Raw genomic sequence first — 15,384 nt, 5'->3', positions numbered from 1 at the left:
TGATGAAATAGGCAGCAGCTGGTGGTAATAGCGGGATAGTGAAGTGTTGATGCTGCAGTACGATGACAACGATGATAATCCGATCTTCGTTCAGTAACAGCAGATGTAGGTAAGAGTGGATGGATGCAAGGCAAGATGATAAGCGAAATGTGCGTACGTTTCTTAAGTCACTTAATCTGCCACAGACCTGTTGTTACTGAAATTATATGTGTAGGAAATCAATTTATTCATATAACGAACCATTGTGGGAATTGCTATGAACATCTAGAAGGACGAACTTCAATCCATTCTTCAACAAAAAAAAGTCAATTTCTTGTCATGAAATCCGCGACCGAAAAATATTTCCCCAGGGCGTGCTTCAGCCTCCCGGAGCATCACGGCTCGTCTCGCTGCACCACAACCTTGAAAGAAGCGTTGGTGTTCGCGGTTAAGTCTCGCAGCATTCTGTAACACACACACATTATCTGCGCTGATTCCGCGGCCAACTTTGAGGTGGCCTGGCCTTGAACGGTACGACCACAACGCTGCCTGACTCTCACCTCCGTGCTTGTCTGGTTGGGCATTGATACTCACACACGACCTACCCAACAATAACTGGAAAACCTCATAATGTTTCATCGTTAAATAAACAAACAAAATACCGTATCAATTCCATGGCGATGGTTCCGTAAGTTAACAAATATATATATATATATATATATATATATATATATATATATATATATATATATATATATATATATATATATATATATATATATATATATATATATATTTTTTTTTTTTTTTTTTTTTTCTAACATTTTTTCACGTCATCTTAAAGAGTTCATGTGCATCGCCTGACTACCATTTTCATTTTCTTTATGTTCCCCGGCTCAGTGGTGAGTGACACGGCGTACATAATCTTCCCTCATCCATCCTTAAGGCAAATGTTCAGATGTGCCTCTGATGTGCTTTGGCTGCGATGCCCGTCTCCACATTGCTGTCTGGTAGTGGCGTGGCATTCCTCCCAGAACACCTGAGCACTGACTGCGTCATCCAGGTCACCATAATTACTCCTCGGTGTTCACTCACCCACCAGTCCAGGCAGGGTGAACACACAGCTGAGTTGGCGGAGTGCCAGCTGCCAGCCACGGGCATGATTTCAAACCTACGCCTGACTGGGCGGTTAGGAAATCACCCACGCTAACCACTTCTCCATAAACTGGTCAGAGATATTATTAGACATAATATATTCTCAAATTATTCAGCTGACATACATGTGTGTGTGAGTGTGTGTGTGTGTGTGTGTGTGTGTGTGTGTGTGTGTGTGTGTGTGTGTGTGTGTGTGTGTGTGTGTGTGTGTGTGTGTGTGTGTGTGTGTGTGTGTGTGTGTCGTATCCTACTTCCTTCAGAAATCCAAGAAACAAGTCCGCCTTGTGACAAGCACTTGACAGGCAATGTTTCCTGACACCTTCCTTCCTTCCTTCCTTCCACACCCTCTTGCCTTGCCTAGTTTTCCCTCTTGCACCACTTACCTTCCTTAAACACAAATTACCCAACCACTTCCTGCTGCCCTGCCCTGCCCTGCCCTGCCCTGCCATGCTCCCCCCAACCTTAACTTGAATCACTCCCACTTCCCATTCCTGCTCTTCCCCACTATCTCCGTAACCTCACATCCTGCCATGCCCCAGTTGCTCTCCCCACTCTCCTTCCCGTCGCTGCCCTCACGTCCTTTCACTGACCTTTGTACTGCGAGACGAACTCCTTGCCATAGATGTTGTTGGTCCTGTATGGGTTGACAGACACGCACACCTCGCCGATGTAAGTGTAAATCTTCCCGCCATTGTACCTGGAACGAGACACAAGCCCATTAGCACACAAATTGGGGTTCTTCCTCCGCCTCTTTCACGTCCCCTATCTGTCTCTCTCTCCCCTGATTGTTCTTGCTTCGTAATTGTGTAATTTTGATTTATTTTTTTCTTATTTTAAATCTAATTAAGTTGGGTTTCAAAGTTTGTTATTTTGAGTGGCGCTGCTGGTGGTACTAGCAGTGGTGGTGGTGGTGGTGGTAGTTTCGAATGCCTCCAGACACATACAGGTGTACATGCATCATTAAAACACCTGTGACTGACTCATACATGTCACCTGTGTAAACCACCTATGTATCGACAACCTCTCTCAGCACTACACACACACACACACACACACACACACACACACACACACGAAAAATAGTAAGAAATCAACACCAACACGACGTAATTTGTCTATTTTTTTTTTTTTTTTTCCTTTTCATCACTTATTTTTTTTTATTATTTTTTTTTTTTTTCTTGTCGCTCTACTTTACTTTCTCCTCCGCCTCCCTTTGCCGTCCCTCCCCTTCTCTTCCCTTCCCGTCCCGTCCCTTCCGCCGCCCGTCCTTCCTGTCCACCTTCACTTATAACTCTTTACTAGGGCAGAGGCACCCCCTTTCGCACCTCCCCACGCGCGCCGCACCTGAGGAAGCCACACCATGTCGCCTTCCCTCCTCCTCTCCTCTCCCGCAAGTGCAAGTGGGCTGGGAGGAAGGGGGAGGGGAGAGAGGGAGAGGGAGGAGAATGGTACACCTCCGCACTAAGAATTGGGTCACGGTGATTTTATTAGGTCATGTGTAAACTTTATTGTTATTATTATTTATTATTATTATTATCATTATTATGCTGATGTTATTACTATTGTTTTATTTTCCCAATAGTTGTAGAAACAGAAACTGAAGTACAGGTAGCAGCAGTACCATCATCTATCATCACCCAGGTAGTAGTAGTAGTAGTAGTAGCAGTAGTAGTAGTAGTAGTAGTAGTAGTAGTAGTAGTAGTAGTTGTAGTAATAGTAGTAGTCAACAGGGCTTAACAACAGTAGCGGTAACAAGCAGAAGCACACCGTCAGCAGCAGTGGTCTATGGATACAACATTCTCAAACTTTCACCTAACACATCAACATTTCTGCGTATTAAGAGCAATTTACGCTAACCGGACCTACCCTTGACCCGGCCCCTGCAGATGTTGCGACCCGGAACTGCTTTACTACACTTCTAAGACCACGACCATATTCTGAGACCATATAACACACACACATACACACACACACACACACAGAGAGAGAGAGAGAGAGAGAGAGAGAGAGAGAGAGAGAGAGAGAGAGAGAGAGAGAGAGAGAGAGAGAGAGAGAGAGAGAGAGAGAGAGAGAGAGAGAGAGAGAGAGAGAGAGAGATTGTGTTGTGTGTGTGTATGCGTCAACGACACGTGCTATCAACTGAACTTAAACACAAAGAATAAAACCATATATATTCTTTCCTTTTGTTTCTTAGCCCGCTTATCAAACTTTTTCTATTTAATTCCCTACCATATATTCATTCCCTCATTATATTTGTTTCTACGTTTTCTAATGGCGTTCCTCTGTCCCCATTCACCCACAGGACACGTGCCGCAGCTAAGGGAATGGCGGAGAGGATGGGAGAAATGTGACAGTTAATTCGTTCTTGCTTCATCCTTCAGCTTGGTTCTTCCTCCATTCGATTCTAAACTAACCTATCGTAACCTAATCACATCTTTGACTTGGTACGGTATCTCTTCCTCTTCCTCTGAGCTAACCTAACGTATCCTAATATTGTCTCTCCCTTTTCGTCTCAAACTTAATCTAACCTAACCAGTCATTAAGTTAACCCTAATAAAATATCTCTTCCTCTTCATCTTTAACTTAACCTAATCTAACCCGACTTTATTAATACAGTGCTTCTCTACCTCCATCTCTAAAATCAGCGGTGACCTAAGCCCTCTCTGTCCCCTCTCTTATCTTACAGTGCGTGCTCTCTTCACCTACAGGATAGTTTGCAGACAGGCACCCTCCAGGCCACCGCCACAACGCATCTGTCTCACTAACTGCAACGCGGCCACATAAATGTCCCTTGTTATTATTTAGGTACAAACGAGCTACACTCAATGTACCTTCCCGTTATGGCTAGCCTGTGTGTGTGTGTGTGTGTGTGTGTGTGTGTTAAGTTCAACCATTAACGAAAAAAATAGCTACCATTTTTTTTTTATTCATCTTGCGGTAATACAGAATGAACAATATACGTTTTTATTTTTTTCCTTCTTTTTGGTAGTATTCTCGATGATCTTTTGTCTCGATGCACACGCTGCCAAATATACATGAGCGTGTGAACGTGGGAGTGAGCAGGTCTTCAATATAAGCAAGTCAGAACATTACTAGAAAGTTTCAAATGCACTGTACTGTATTATTTCCCTGCATACTGAACACGAAACGTCGTCATTACACTATAAACACAAAAATAACACGAAAAAAAAATAAAGAATTCAATTCCCCCTAACGGTACTACATTCCTTATCAAACCATTGCTTACTATTAACCGCATCACCACAATTAGCATTACTTTCCCCCTCGCCATTTAGTCGCCAAGTCACGTCACCCTTCGCAAAAGAATACAACAGATGAAGTCCACTCAAATCCGCACATTCACTTGAACTTTCCTAATTCTATACTTTTTAGCATTATTTTTTCAGCATCAAATCACAGAGACCCGTCCGTGTGCTATGCTTCCCGCGGTCGCCATCTGTCTTTCCTGGCACAACAGTCGCTTCCCAACACGCACACGTCGGTCTTGAGGCGCGGAAGGGGAGGAGGAAGAGCCGACGAGCAAAAACTACCACCGCAGACCCATCACCCTCACGCCGCACGGACCCACAAGCTGCTGACACCACACCACACCACATCACCACAGCCGCTCCACCTCCCACAAACGCACCACTGTAAGCATTTTTTTTACTCTCAAACTGCGCTAATTTCACAAGCAACTTAAGGAATTGAGTTGGGAATGAGGGACGTGAGGGATGTGGGAACGTGGGGTGTGGGGAAAGGGTGTAAGGGAAGGAGATAGGATGTCGTGGTGGGAGAGACAGATGGTAATGGGTAGAAGTGGTGGTGATGGTGGTGGTGGTGGTGTTAGGTGTTGGAGCAAAGGAAGAGATGCATGTATGTATGTATGTATGTCGTATTACTTTCGGGTAAATCTTCATATAGTATGTACGTATATGTGTAGAATGTATTAAACAAGACGTACTTAAAAGAATAAATTAATAAAATGAAAGAACCTCAGGCGAATCTTCATGTCTCAATCACTTCCTAAAACATTAAAAATTTAGGTAAAAAAAAAAAAACGTGTGTATGTATGAATATTGAGTACACAGGAGAAGACAAAGAAATAAGAAAGACAGAACGGTCGAGGAGGACTGAAAGAAGAGAGAAAGCAGCGCCACACAATGACGCACATCAGGGAGTGCCGTTATAAAGGCGAAGATCTTGATCGTCACCTCAACATACGTAATGCAAGCAAGAAGTCTGAATGGCCTTGATGGGGGGACAGATGAAGCAGGTAACGATGCCTAACACCCAGCAAGAGCATATACATTACAACCTACCTGGCAATAACGACGACAGGTGTGCAGGAAGTAAGATAGAGACAAGATCACATTCTGAAGCATTTCTGCGCCGCACCTCCACTACATTCAAAAGGCTCTAGTTGACATTACATGGGTTCTTTTTTAGGGTGTTTAAGGGTTCTAGTGACAGATTAACAAGGTTTCTACGGTTCAAATATGAGAAACACTTCTGAGATTCTGGGTAACAATATCCATGGCCTTTGAAAATAGTCATGGTGAGAGAGCAAAGCGTTTCTGAATGCGCCCTTTAGTCCACCTGCCTACCACCACCACAATCATAGCTCACTATCGCAAAAGCCTGGAAAATCACGTAATTGTACAGTCATGGTCAGAAGTAGAGTGACGCGCCACTCTCACTTCCACTGTCTTGTGCTTTCCTTCAGGCTCACGTCCCCTAATCTCCTGTGAACCTACGAGTTGTCTGGTTTTACAAGGAGACTGTCACCTACTGTCAGCAGGTTACAGGACTTACTATTGAGGGAAAAACTCGAAACGCAATGAAAGTGAGTGTGGTATTTTAATTTAACTTTTCAACATGACTATTCGAAATGAGCAGTCTCGTATACTTCATTCTTTAACAAATGAGAGCAATGCACTTTCACTCAATATCAATAAAGATTTTACTAGATTTTACCGAACACAAATAAAAACTAGTCATACACTTCATTCTTTTAACTACTAATGACAGTAATACACTTTCACTCAATTTAAATAAATCTAAGACGAATTTCACCAGACACTACCGAACGAAAATGAAAACTACGGTACTGAAAGACTTAGAAAATTCCACAATCCCTTTCCCTATCAATGGCATCTTTCGAAAGCACCTTAAACTAACACATACCATTCCATCAACCTTGAGAACCCACAGCAGTCAAAAGATCAAGAACCAAGCAAGGGACATCACTCTAACACTAAGCACTCTCATCACTCCTACACTTATCCCTCATTTGATCCTCTTTTACTTAATCCTGCTGACTGTAACGTCTATACTCCTCCTGGTGCGGTTGGGCATGATACTGTTTGCTGTGCCCGGTGCATGACTCACCACCTGCCACCCACCTGCGAGGGTAACGCGACGCCCGAGTAACTGGAGACGAGAGAGAGAGAGAGAGAGAGAGAGAGAGAGAGAGAGAGAGAGAGAGAGAGAGAGAGAGAGAGAGAGAGAGAGAGAGAGAGAGAGAGAGAGAGAGAGAGAGAGCGATGGGGAAAGCGCAGTAGAACGTTTTAAAAATAAACACAACAAACAAGACAAAATTAAATAATAATCCGGATATGAATAAGTGTGTGTGTGTGTGTGTGTTGTGTGTGTGTGTGTGTGTGTGTGTGTGGAAAATACATACACATGAATAACACATGAATACAAGTAGTAGTACATTTATGCTACTAAGGGTGTGTTTAGGTGGGTGGATGGGGCGGGGGAAGTGTGGGGGGAGGGAGGCTGGACATACATACGTACGTACAGTCACGTGCGTCAATGACAATGATCCTGCATGTGTTTTATGGTGCGTGTATAACTAGTAGGTGTACGTAGGTGTGTTTTGCTTTTTTTTTTTGTGTGTGTGTGTACGCGTGCATGAGAGAGAGAGAGAGAGAGAGAGAGAGAGAGAGAGAGAGAGAGAGAGAGAGAGAGAGAGAGAGAGAGAGTTAAATACCCGTGAAATAAGAGCATTACCGCACACCAGGGAGGCAAAATGCATGACAATCAGCACGACGTGAAACAGCGTGTTAGCAAACGTTCACACACACACACACACACACACACACACACACACACACACACACACACACACAGTACTCTTATCACCAAACCACAAGTGTACACCACCACCACCACCGCCACTATTACTGAGCGGTGAACGTGGCAAAAACACACAGGAACTCTTAATTATAAACCAGGTGAGGTGCAGATGTCAGAAAGGACGGCACTAGCATGAACAAGAGGCAACGGAAGAGGGACGGATAAGGAAGAAGGAAAAACTGAGAAGAATAAGTGAATAGAAGAAACAAAGAGAGAAATACGTGGCATCCAGCATAGGTGTGGCACTAAAAGATAAGGGAAGGAAGAACGAGAAACTGAGAACAATAAGTGAAAAGAGGAAACAAAGAGAGAAACAGCGACGTTCAACATGGGTGAGACACACAAAGCTAAACATGGGCATCACAGCACCTGGTGGGCAACTACTGTTCTGTTTGTGTCCTTGCCCTTAGAGATGCGAGAGTAGCGAGCATCTCTTCGGTTATTTACCTTGGGCGTTGTGGCCTCTATATCGCTGAGACTACCCAGGTTACCTCCCCTTACGTGTTAACCTTGGGTACGTACTTATTTACCGACCGTTGGGATGTGGTCAGGTGCGCTCCCCTCCTGGTGTTCGAACCCTAGCCTTATAGGGGACAGGGATCGGTAACTGACATCGCTAGCCACTTCAGCGCGACAAAGGAGGAAGATGCCGTCTCTCTGTTTGTCTGTATTAAAGGTGTGGAGCGGTGGAGGTACAGGTGGAGTTGTTTTAGTGGCGCAGTGGAGCGGGTGCGAGCAGGTGGAGGAGCGGTAGGGAGTGAATTATCATAGGTGTGGAATCGTAACGGGGTGGTGATGAATGGCAAACTAGGGTGTGACTAGAAGGGCGAGACTGGGTTACACTTCACTGTACTCCCGTCTACCCCTTGAGCATTGTCTGTCTGTCTGTTTGTCTGTCTAGTTGTCTGTGTCTGCTTAGGGTATGTCTTTCTGTCTGTTCCTGCTTTCCTGTTTGTTCGCCTGTCTACATGTTCGTCTGTTTGCCTGCCTGACACTTTATCTGTCTGTCTGTCTATCTATCGGTCTGTCTGTCTGTCTATCTATTCATCTATTCGTCTATGTATCTGCGGATGTCTCCCTCTGTGTGCGTGTCTGTCTGTACGTGTGTCTGTAGCAACAAGCCTATTTGTTAGCCATTAGTCTGTCAGTGCATATCAACAGGCATTACGTGTGCATGCTTTTGTTTGTCTGTTTGTTTGGCTGGTTCCGTGTGTGTGTCCGGAAGTGTTCTCTCTCTCTCTCTCTCTCTCTCTCTCTCTCTCTCTCTCTCTCTCTCTCTCTCTCTCTCTCTCTCTCTCTCTCTGTCGTAGATGGAGGACATGGAGCATTTATGTCAATTACTGTTGTTGATTTGTTGTTGACGTAGCCATCGAGAGCAATGAGAGAGAGAGAGAGAGAGAGAGAGAGAGAGAGAGAGAGAGAGAGAGAGAGAGAGAGAGAGAGAGAGAGAGAGAGAGAGAGAGAGAGAGACTGACTTTAAACCACTTCAAGTTGTGTATATCTAATCGTGTGTGTGTGTGTGTGTGTGTGTGTGTGTGTATCTTGACCATCAGCTGACGAGTGAGTGGTCTGACTAAAGCTTTAATAAACTTACGTCTATCTCTATCTCAACATGAATTTATCTCTCTTTCTTTCAACATAAATTCATTAGTACTACAGGGAACAGGGTCTCTCTCTCTCTCTCTCTCTCTCTCTCTCTCTCTCTCTCTCTCTCTCTCTCTCTCTCTCTCTCTCTCTCTCTCTCTCTCTCGTTCGCTCCAGTCTGACTGTCAAAGGGCTTCTAGTCAACGCCCCGTGTGTGTGTGTGTGTGTGTGTGTGTGTGTGTGTGTGTGTGTGTGTGTGTGTGTGTGTGTGTGTGTGTGTGTGTGTATTTAAGTCTGTCTGTTCGTTTGTCTGTTTGTGTCTCCCGTCCCTCACCACCTCTCTCTCTCTCTCTCTCTCTCTCTCTCTCTCTCTCTCTCTCTCTCTCTCTCTCTCTCTCTCTCTTGCTGAAACATTTTACTATAGGAAAATTTAAAAAAGATAAGAACGTAAAAAGGAAAACGAACGAGAATTGCAGAGAATAATATTGAAAGATAGAAAAGCAAAACACAAGCGGCGAACGAAAGCAAGACCGAAGGAAAGAAGAAAAAAGTTGGTAAAAAAGGAAAAAAGTAGAAAGAGAACAAAGATAAAGAAAATAAAAAAGAAAATACTTACGATGCATAAGAAAGGGAAGAAAAAGTGACGAGAGAGAGAGAGAGAGAGAGAGAGAGAGAGAGAGAGAGAGAGAGAGAGAGAGAGAGAGAGAGAGAGAGAGAGAGAGAGGAAGAGACGTTAGCTATCTCCTCCTTGCAAGTAGGAAGTGAATTTCAAAGGTTTCTGGCATCGCATTTGTTTTCTTGCCTTGTTCTTCCTCTTAATCTTGGGGAGAAAAAGAAAAAAAAAAGAAGAAAAAGAGAAAAAGAAAACGAGACAGCAAGGAAATGCCAAAATAAAATAAAATAAAAACTTTCCTCTTAATTTTGCGGTAAAAAAAATAACAGAAGAAAAAACGAAAAAAAATAATAACAATAATTTAAAAACCAGCGAAAGTTTAAAGAATATTCAGAAAGAGAGAGAGAGAGAGAGAGAGAGAGAGAGAGAGAGAGAGAGAGAGAGAGAGAGAGAGAGAGAGAGAGTATAAACAAGGCGGTCAGAGGAAAGTGGTGCTAAGGTCAGGTCGCCAAAAGGTCAGTCAACATTGCCAGGCCGGAGAAACCTCAAGGGCGGGGGCGTGGTGGTGGTGGTGGTGACGTCATGGTAGGGAGGGGGAGGGGGAGAAGGAGAGGAAGGGGGAAGGGGAGAGAAGGAGCAGGGGAGGAAAATGGAAGGAGACGGCGTGCTTGCAAACTACTGTATGTTTTATTTATACAATATGATGGTGGTAATGATGATAACTACTACTGCTATTACTACTATCGACAGAAGGAACAATAGTAATAACTGCAAAAACAAAACAGCAGCAACAATAGCAAAACCAATAAGGATGTTAGAATGCACCAGAACAAGAATGAAATTAATAATAACAATATTTGCGGTAACAACAAATACGTAAAATTAACCTTCCAATAACAACAGCAACAACAACAACAATAACAAACAACACCCTTTTCTCTAAAACAAGTAACTGCTTCCTTCACGCGCGAAAAAAAAAAGCCACTTTCTTCGTCCTGGTATAGCAAGCATGACAGAAACACACACACACGGACACACACAGACAGAAGGTGCAGTGCCGAACTTGACCTTCTGATGGCTAACTCTCCTAAGACTTCAGGCAAACTAACACCATGACACAGATCACGCGAGAACTGCACACCTCGATCACCTGACGACGATGAGACCCGGGCCTGTATTCTGAAACATTTCTCCACTACATTCAAAAGGTTCTAGTTGAAGTTACACGAGTTTTTTTTATGATTCCAGTGACAGATTAACAAGATTTCTACATTATAAACAGGTGGAACACTCTTGAGAATAGTCCCAGTGAGGAGCAAAGGGTTTCAGAAAAAGGGTTTGGGTAAGACTGGTCGAAGGATACAGATGATATCAAGTACAGATGGAGGATTAGGGATTAATGACTTTACCCAAACAATCTTGACTCACATATGGTAAGAACTGAGCGCCAAACGAGGTGAGGATGGGTGTGTAAAGGTTAAGGAGAAGGTTACAGGGGAGAAGGTACGTGAGGAGAGAGAAGTATATGGGTAGGTGAATAGGACGAGATGCAAGACTAGATAAACTGAAGGTAAGACTGGGAGAAGATGCAGGTTAGTGAATAAGGGGGTGAAGTATATGGATTAGTGAAGAGGAGGTGGAAGTGCATGCTAGGTAAGATAAATTGTAGGTAGGAAACAAGAGTACAGATTAGACAGTAAGTGAAGAGGGGAGCATACAAATAAAAGACCAGAGTATGAACGTAGATGCAAGATAAGATAAACTGAACGGTATTTTTTTTTCCTACACCCTCCTCCGCCTTGGACTGTTTTAGGAGCGGAGTAACATGACACCACGAAAACAAAATTACTAAACCACAAAGAAGTAATTTTTCTATTCACGTTCTGGGAAGTAGCAATTAAGGGAAGTTCTGAGTTTTCCTTTTTTTTTTTTAACTAACTCTTAGCCAACCTCCCTTGCAAGTAAAAAAAAAAAGTGGAGAATACTTTTTTTTTTTGCTATTTCTTTGTGTTCCTTGCTTGACCGACTACCACGACCATCACAACTACCAATAATTTCATATTCTACTCAGCGAAACTTTTAATTCACCAGCTGCTCATCCTTCACCTCTTCTTTACCTGTATATCACCTGTCAAGTGCTCAGATAACCTTGTCCCGCTTTTTAGCTGAGAATGCAGGTGACGCTTGTAAAAGATATTGTGATCAGCTGAGGTGAGACTGTGACTTCGGTGACAGATAGTGATGATGGTGATGATGATGATAAGAGGAAAAATTAAAACATGACCAAAACAAAAAACGAATAAGATGATGGAAATAATAACGAATAATGACGAATAAACATAGAACGAAGATGAAAAAAGATAAAGAAAACAACAAAAATGGAAAATAAGGAAACAGATCTTGCGAAACCAATAAAAGAGTAAGACAAGGACAAGAGGGAAACACAAAAACGAACCAGGAAGAATGAAAAAAAGAAGACCTAAAGAGATGCAAGCAACGAAAATAAACAAAGAAAGAAAGAGGGAAACACATGCAAAGGTTTACGAATGTGTAGTAGTAGTAATAGTAGTAGTAGTAGTAGTAGTAGTAGTAGTAGTAGTAATGCCACCTGCCCTTACCACCTTTTTTAATAGTTCACCAGCAGCAAAAGTAAAGAAATTCAACCTTAACATTCCCCACCAAGAGAAGAAAAAAGAACAATTACTTACTGAGAAGATTGACGTAATATCACTGATAAAAGAAAACGTTCAGGTATCTCTCTCTCTCTCTCTCTCTCTCTCTCTCTCTCTCTCTCTCTCTCTCTCTCTCTCTCTCTCTCTCTCTCTCTCTCTCTCTCTCTCTCTTATGTTATAATAGTTATCATCGTGTGTGTGTGTGTGTGTGTGTGTGTCGCAAGCCCCACGTATGTAATTTTCAACAATTTTCCCCATAGGCAACCTGACCAATTATTGAAAAGTGCGTCCCTTATCTCTTGCACAAAAGAAATCCTTCTCTCTCTCTCTCTCTCTCTCTCTCTCTCTCTCTCTCTCTCTCTCTATTCCTATTTTCTAAAAAGAGAGAGAGAGAGAGAGAGAGACGGTATCAGGACAGCCCATCACTGATAAATATGAGATAGATCACTCTTCTCCCAAAACAACACACACACACACACACACACACACACACACACACACACACACACAGCCAAGGATATCCGTTTCCTGAACTTTCATTCCTCTACGTCATTATTCAATCTTTCTTTTGTTTACTTTTTTCAATTTTCTTTACATTCCCTGGACTCAAGTTGCTGTAGAGTATCGTGTTTGTAATCCACATCCTCTGGCTTATCAATGTTCTTCCCACAGCTTGCCTCGCCCTTCCTATATTATAAGGATCCATATAGAACGCAGGAAATACTTGTGTGTCTTTCTGTGTGTGTGTGTGTGTGCGGGTGTGTGGGTGTGTGGGTGGGTGCCTGTGTGTTTGTCGTTGTGAATACTTGAATCATTCTCTCTCTCTCTCTCTCTCTCTCTCTCTCTCTCTCTCTCTCTCTCTCTCTCTCTCTCTCTCTCTCTCTCTCTCACAAACCTTCAGCAACAATTACTCAATTTATCAACAACTGCCCTTTATTTTTATTTTCATTTTTCTTTCGTTGTTCATTTTCTTTCTTCTTGTCTTTATACACCTTCGTTCATATCTTTTTTCCTTCCTTCGCTATTTTCACCGTACCAGAGAGAGAGAGAGAGAGAGAGAGGAGAGAGAGAGAGAGAGAGAGAGAGGAGAGAGGAGAGAGAGAGAGAGAGAGAGAGAGAGAGAGAGAATTTTTTCATCCTCCACGTATTCACGAAGTCATGTTAATATCAAAAAGTAACGTGTCTTAGTGCATTAGGTTACTACTTCTTATGTACCGTGTAAGTGTAAGGGTCCTGTGTTATAATAATCATACATGCTCATATTTATAGACGCGTGATGATTATATACTCGGGGGAGGGGTTAGTCTGGGGCACTCTTTTCTGTGTGGGTTAGCAGTTGAACGTGTTTTATTTTACATGGACCGGTAATTTTATTTATTTTTAGTGCTGTGGTCGATAAAACTAACGTGGTATCCTTTCGTGCAACTGTCATAGTGATAGATGAGTGGGAGGGACCGAGTAAATACGAAGCTTTAAAAAAATTACAATACATATATGAATAGGGATGATAGGTGGTAGGTATTTCATTCAGGGACTGCCACGTATGGTCCTAATGGCTTCTCGCAGCTTCTGTTATCTTCTTATACTCTTAATGTAATTGTATGTATGCGTAATTGTATGTCTGCCTATACAACGTGTGCCAGTGTAGGTGTTTAACTGAAGTGTGAAGCGAAGTAGCACAGCTTTCGGGAAATCCGGTCGGTATTCCACATGTTCAAGTCATAAACACTCCCTGACGCGCTCTCTCACTACCCCCACACTCACACTCACTTCTTACAAGGCTGCCCTCCCTAACTCACATACATACACACGCACACACAAAGAAGGAAAAGTCACAACACAGCATAACTTTCACAAAATTGATGTTAACCTTTAGGGCATGATCCTCCCTCAAGCCCTTGCTCCACTTAACTGCAAAGACCAGTACACACAAATGCAGTAAAATTTCCCACTTCATCTAGTTGCTTGATATACCCTGACATTTTTTTTTTTTCCTCATTTTCTTCTTTTATTTTTTCTTTCTTTTCATCATCCAGAATCATTACAAGAAACTTATCCTCCACATTTAACGTTTCTTTCAGGCTTGGCACCTCAGTGGGACTTACAAGCCTATACGTATAACATGCCCTGCCCGCACCGACTTTTCCTATCAGTATGCACTCGAGTCCTCTCCCCGCTTCGGTCTCGCTTAATTAACCTTACATAACTCGTAAAGTGAAAGTGGCACAGTCATGTAGGAGTCGTCAGCTTGGTGTAAAGACTTAATAATACTCGTACACTCTGTCATCGTTAGCAAGGCAAAATGTCACCAGGTACACACGCTCATATTTAAGCTTGGGAACCCCTACGTGTCTCTTTAAATATTTGTCCCATTCTCACACTTCCTCTTAAGATGTCACTGGATAAGGCTGCGTTGAGACGAGCAGTGGGAAGGGCGTGGTGGTTTACGTGGGAATACTCGCTCTTACGTGGTGAAGAAAGGGAAGAGAAGACAGGTAGGGATTGGGTGTGTATGTGTTAAGTTTGTCCTCCTTTTTCTTTGCCGCCAGACTGACTTAGAGTGAGTGTGTGTGTGTGTGTGTGTGTGTGTGTGTGTGTGTGTGTGTGTGTGTGTGTGTGTGTGTGTGTGTGTGTGTGTGTGTGTGTGTTGTTGTTTAATGTTGTTTTATCATGTTTTTCCTTAATCACGTTGCAAATGTTTCCAGCACACGGCATTTTCCCGCAATATATTCTCCACTAATCTACTGCCCCGTTTGAACTGAATCGCTTCACATCTTTCTTTCTTTTTCTTTTTTTTTTATGTTGTCTGTTTACTTATACTACCTTTCGTTATCATTTTTCTTAGTTGTGTCCTTTAGATAATAACTCGTTGTAATAATGTATGGTCGTTAATATCATCGTTTTCTTTACCTTCTATACACATTACATATTACACCAACACATTACCTCCATGTCTCCTAATACTGCTAATTGTCTTTCTTCATAGCCAGCATCTCTCACGCTAGCCACGCGTCAACCAACTCCTCTGTATCTTCTCAATCTCAGTACGAACTTGCACGTGTAGCTTTCATCACTAATGCTTTGGTCTTATGAACGATGTGGTTGTCCTTACTATTTTCTCAGTGGTGTAATGAAAGGCTACTCCCGTGTTGGCTGAAGAAGTAGCTTTTCACAACACCGATGAGGAAATGGTGAGGAAGATAATTACACCAATCATGGGACCAAAAACTTGAATAT

The 15,384-nt window shown here is 42.7% G+C and overlaps 1 protein-coding gene across 1 annotated transcript in view; it reads right to left on the bottom strand.

Moving 5' to 3' along the window:
• LOC135110646 (unconventional myosin ID-like) overlaps nt 1–15,384 on the bottom strand; it is a 68,629-nt gene that overhangs the window by 14,528 nt on the left and 38,717 nt on the right. Inside the window, exon 2 of the mRNA XM_064023180.1 lies at nt 1,725–1,831. Within this exon, the coding sequence (XP_063879250.1) occupies nt 1,725–1,831 (107 nt within the window). The remainder of the gene's footprint in view (nt 1–1,724; nt 1,832–15,384) is intronic.

This window comes from Scylla paramamosain, chromosome 20, assembly GCF_035594125.1.
Source record: "Scylla paramamosain isolate STU-SP2022 chromosome 20, ASM3559412v1, whole genome shotgun sequence".
Classification (NCBI taxonomy): Eukaryota; Metazoa; Arthropoda; class Malacostraca; order Decapoda; family Portunidae; genus Scylla; species Scylla paramamosain.
This window is presented reverse-complemented; position numbering and strand designations above follow the sequence as displayed.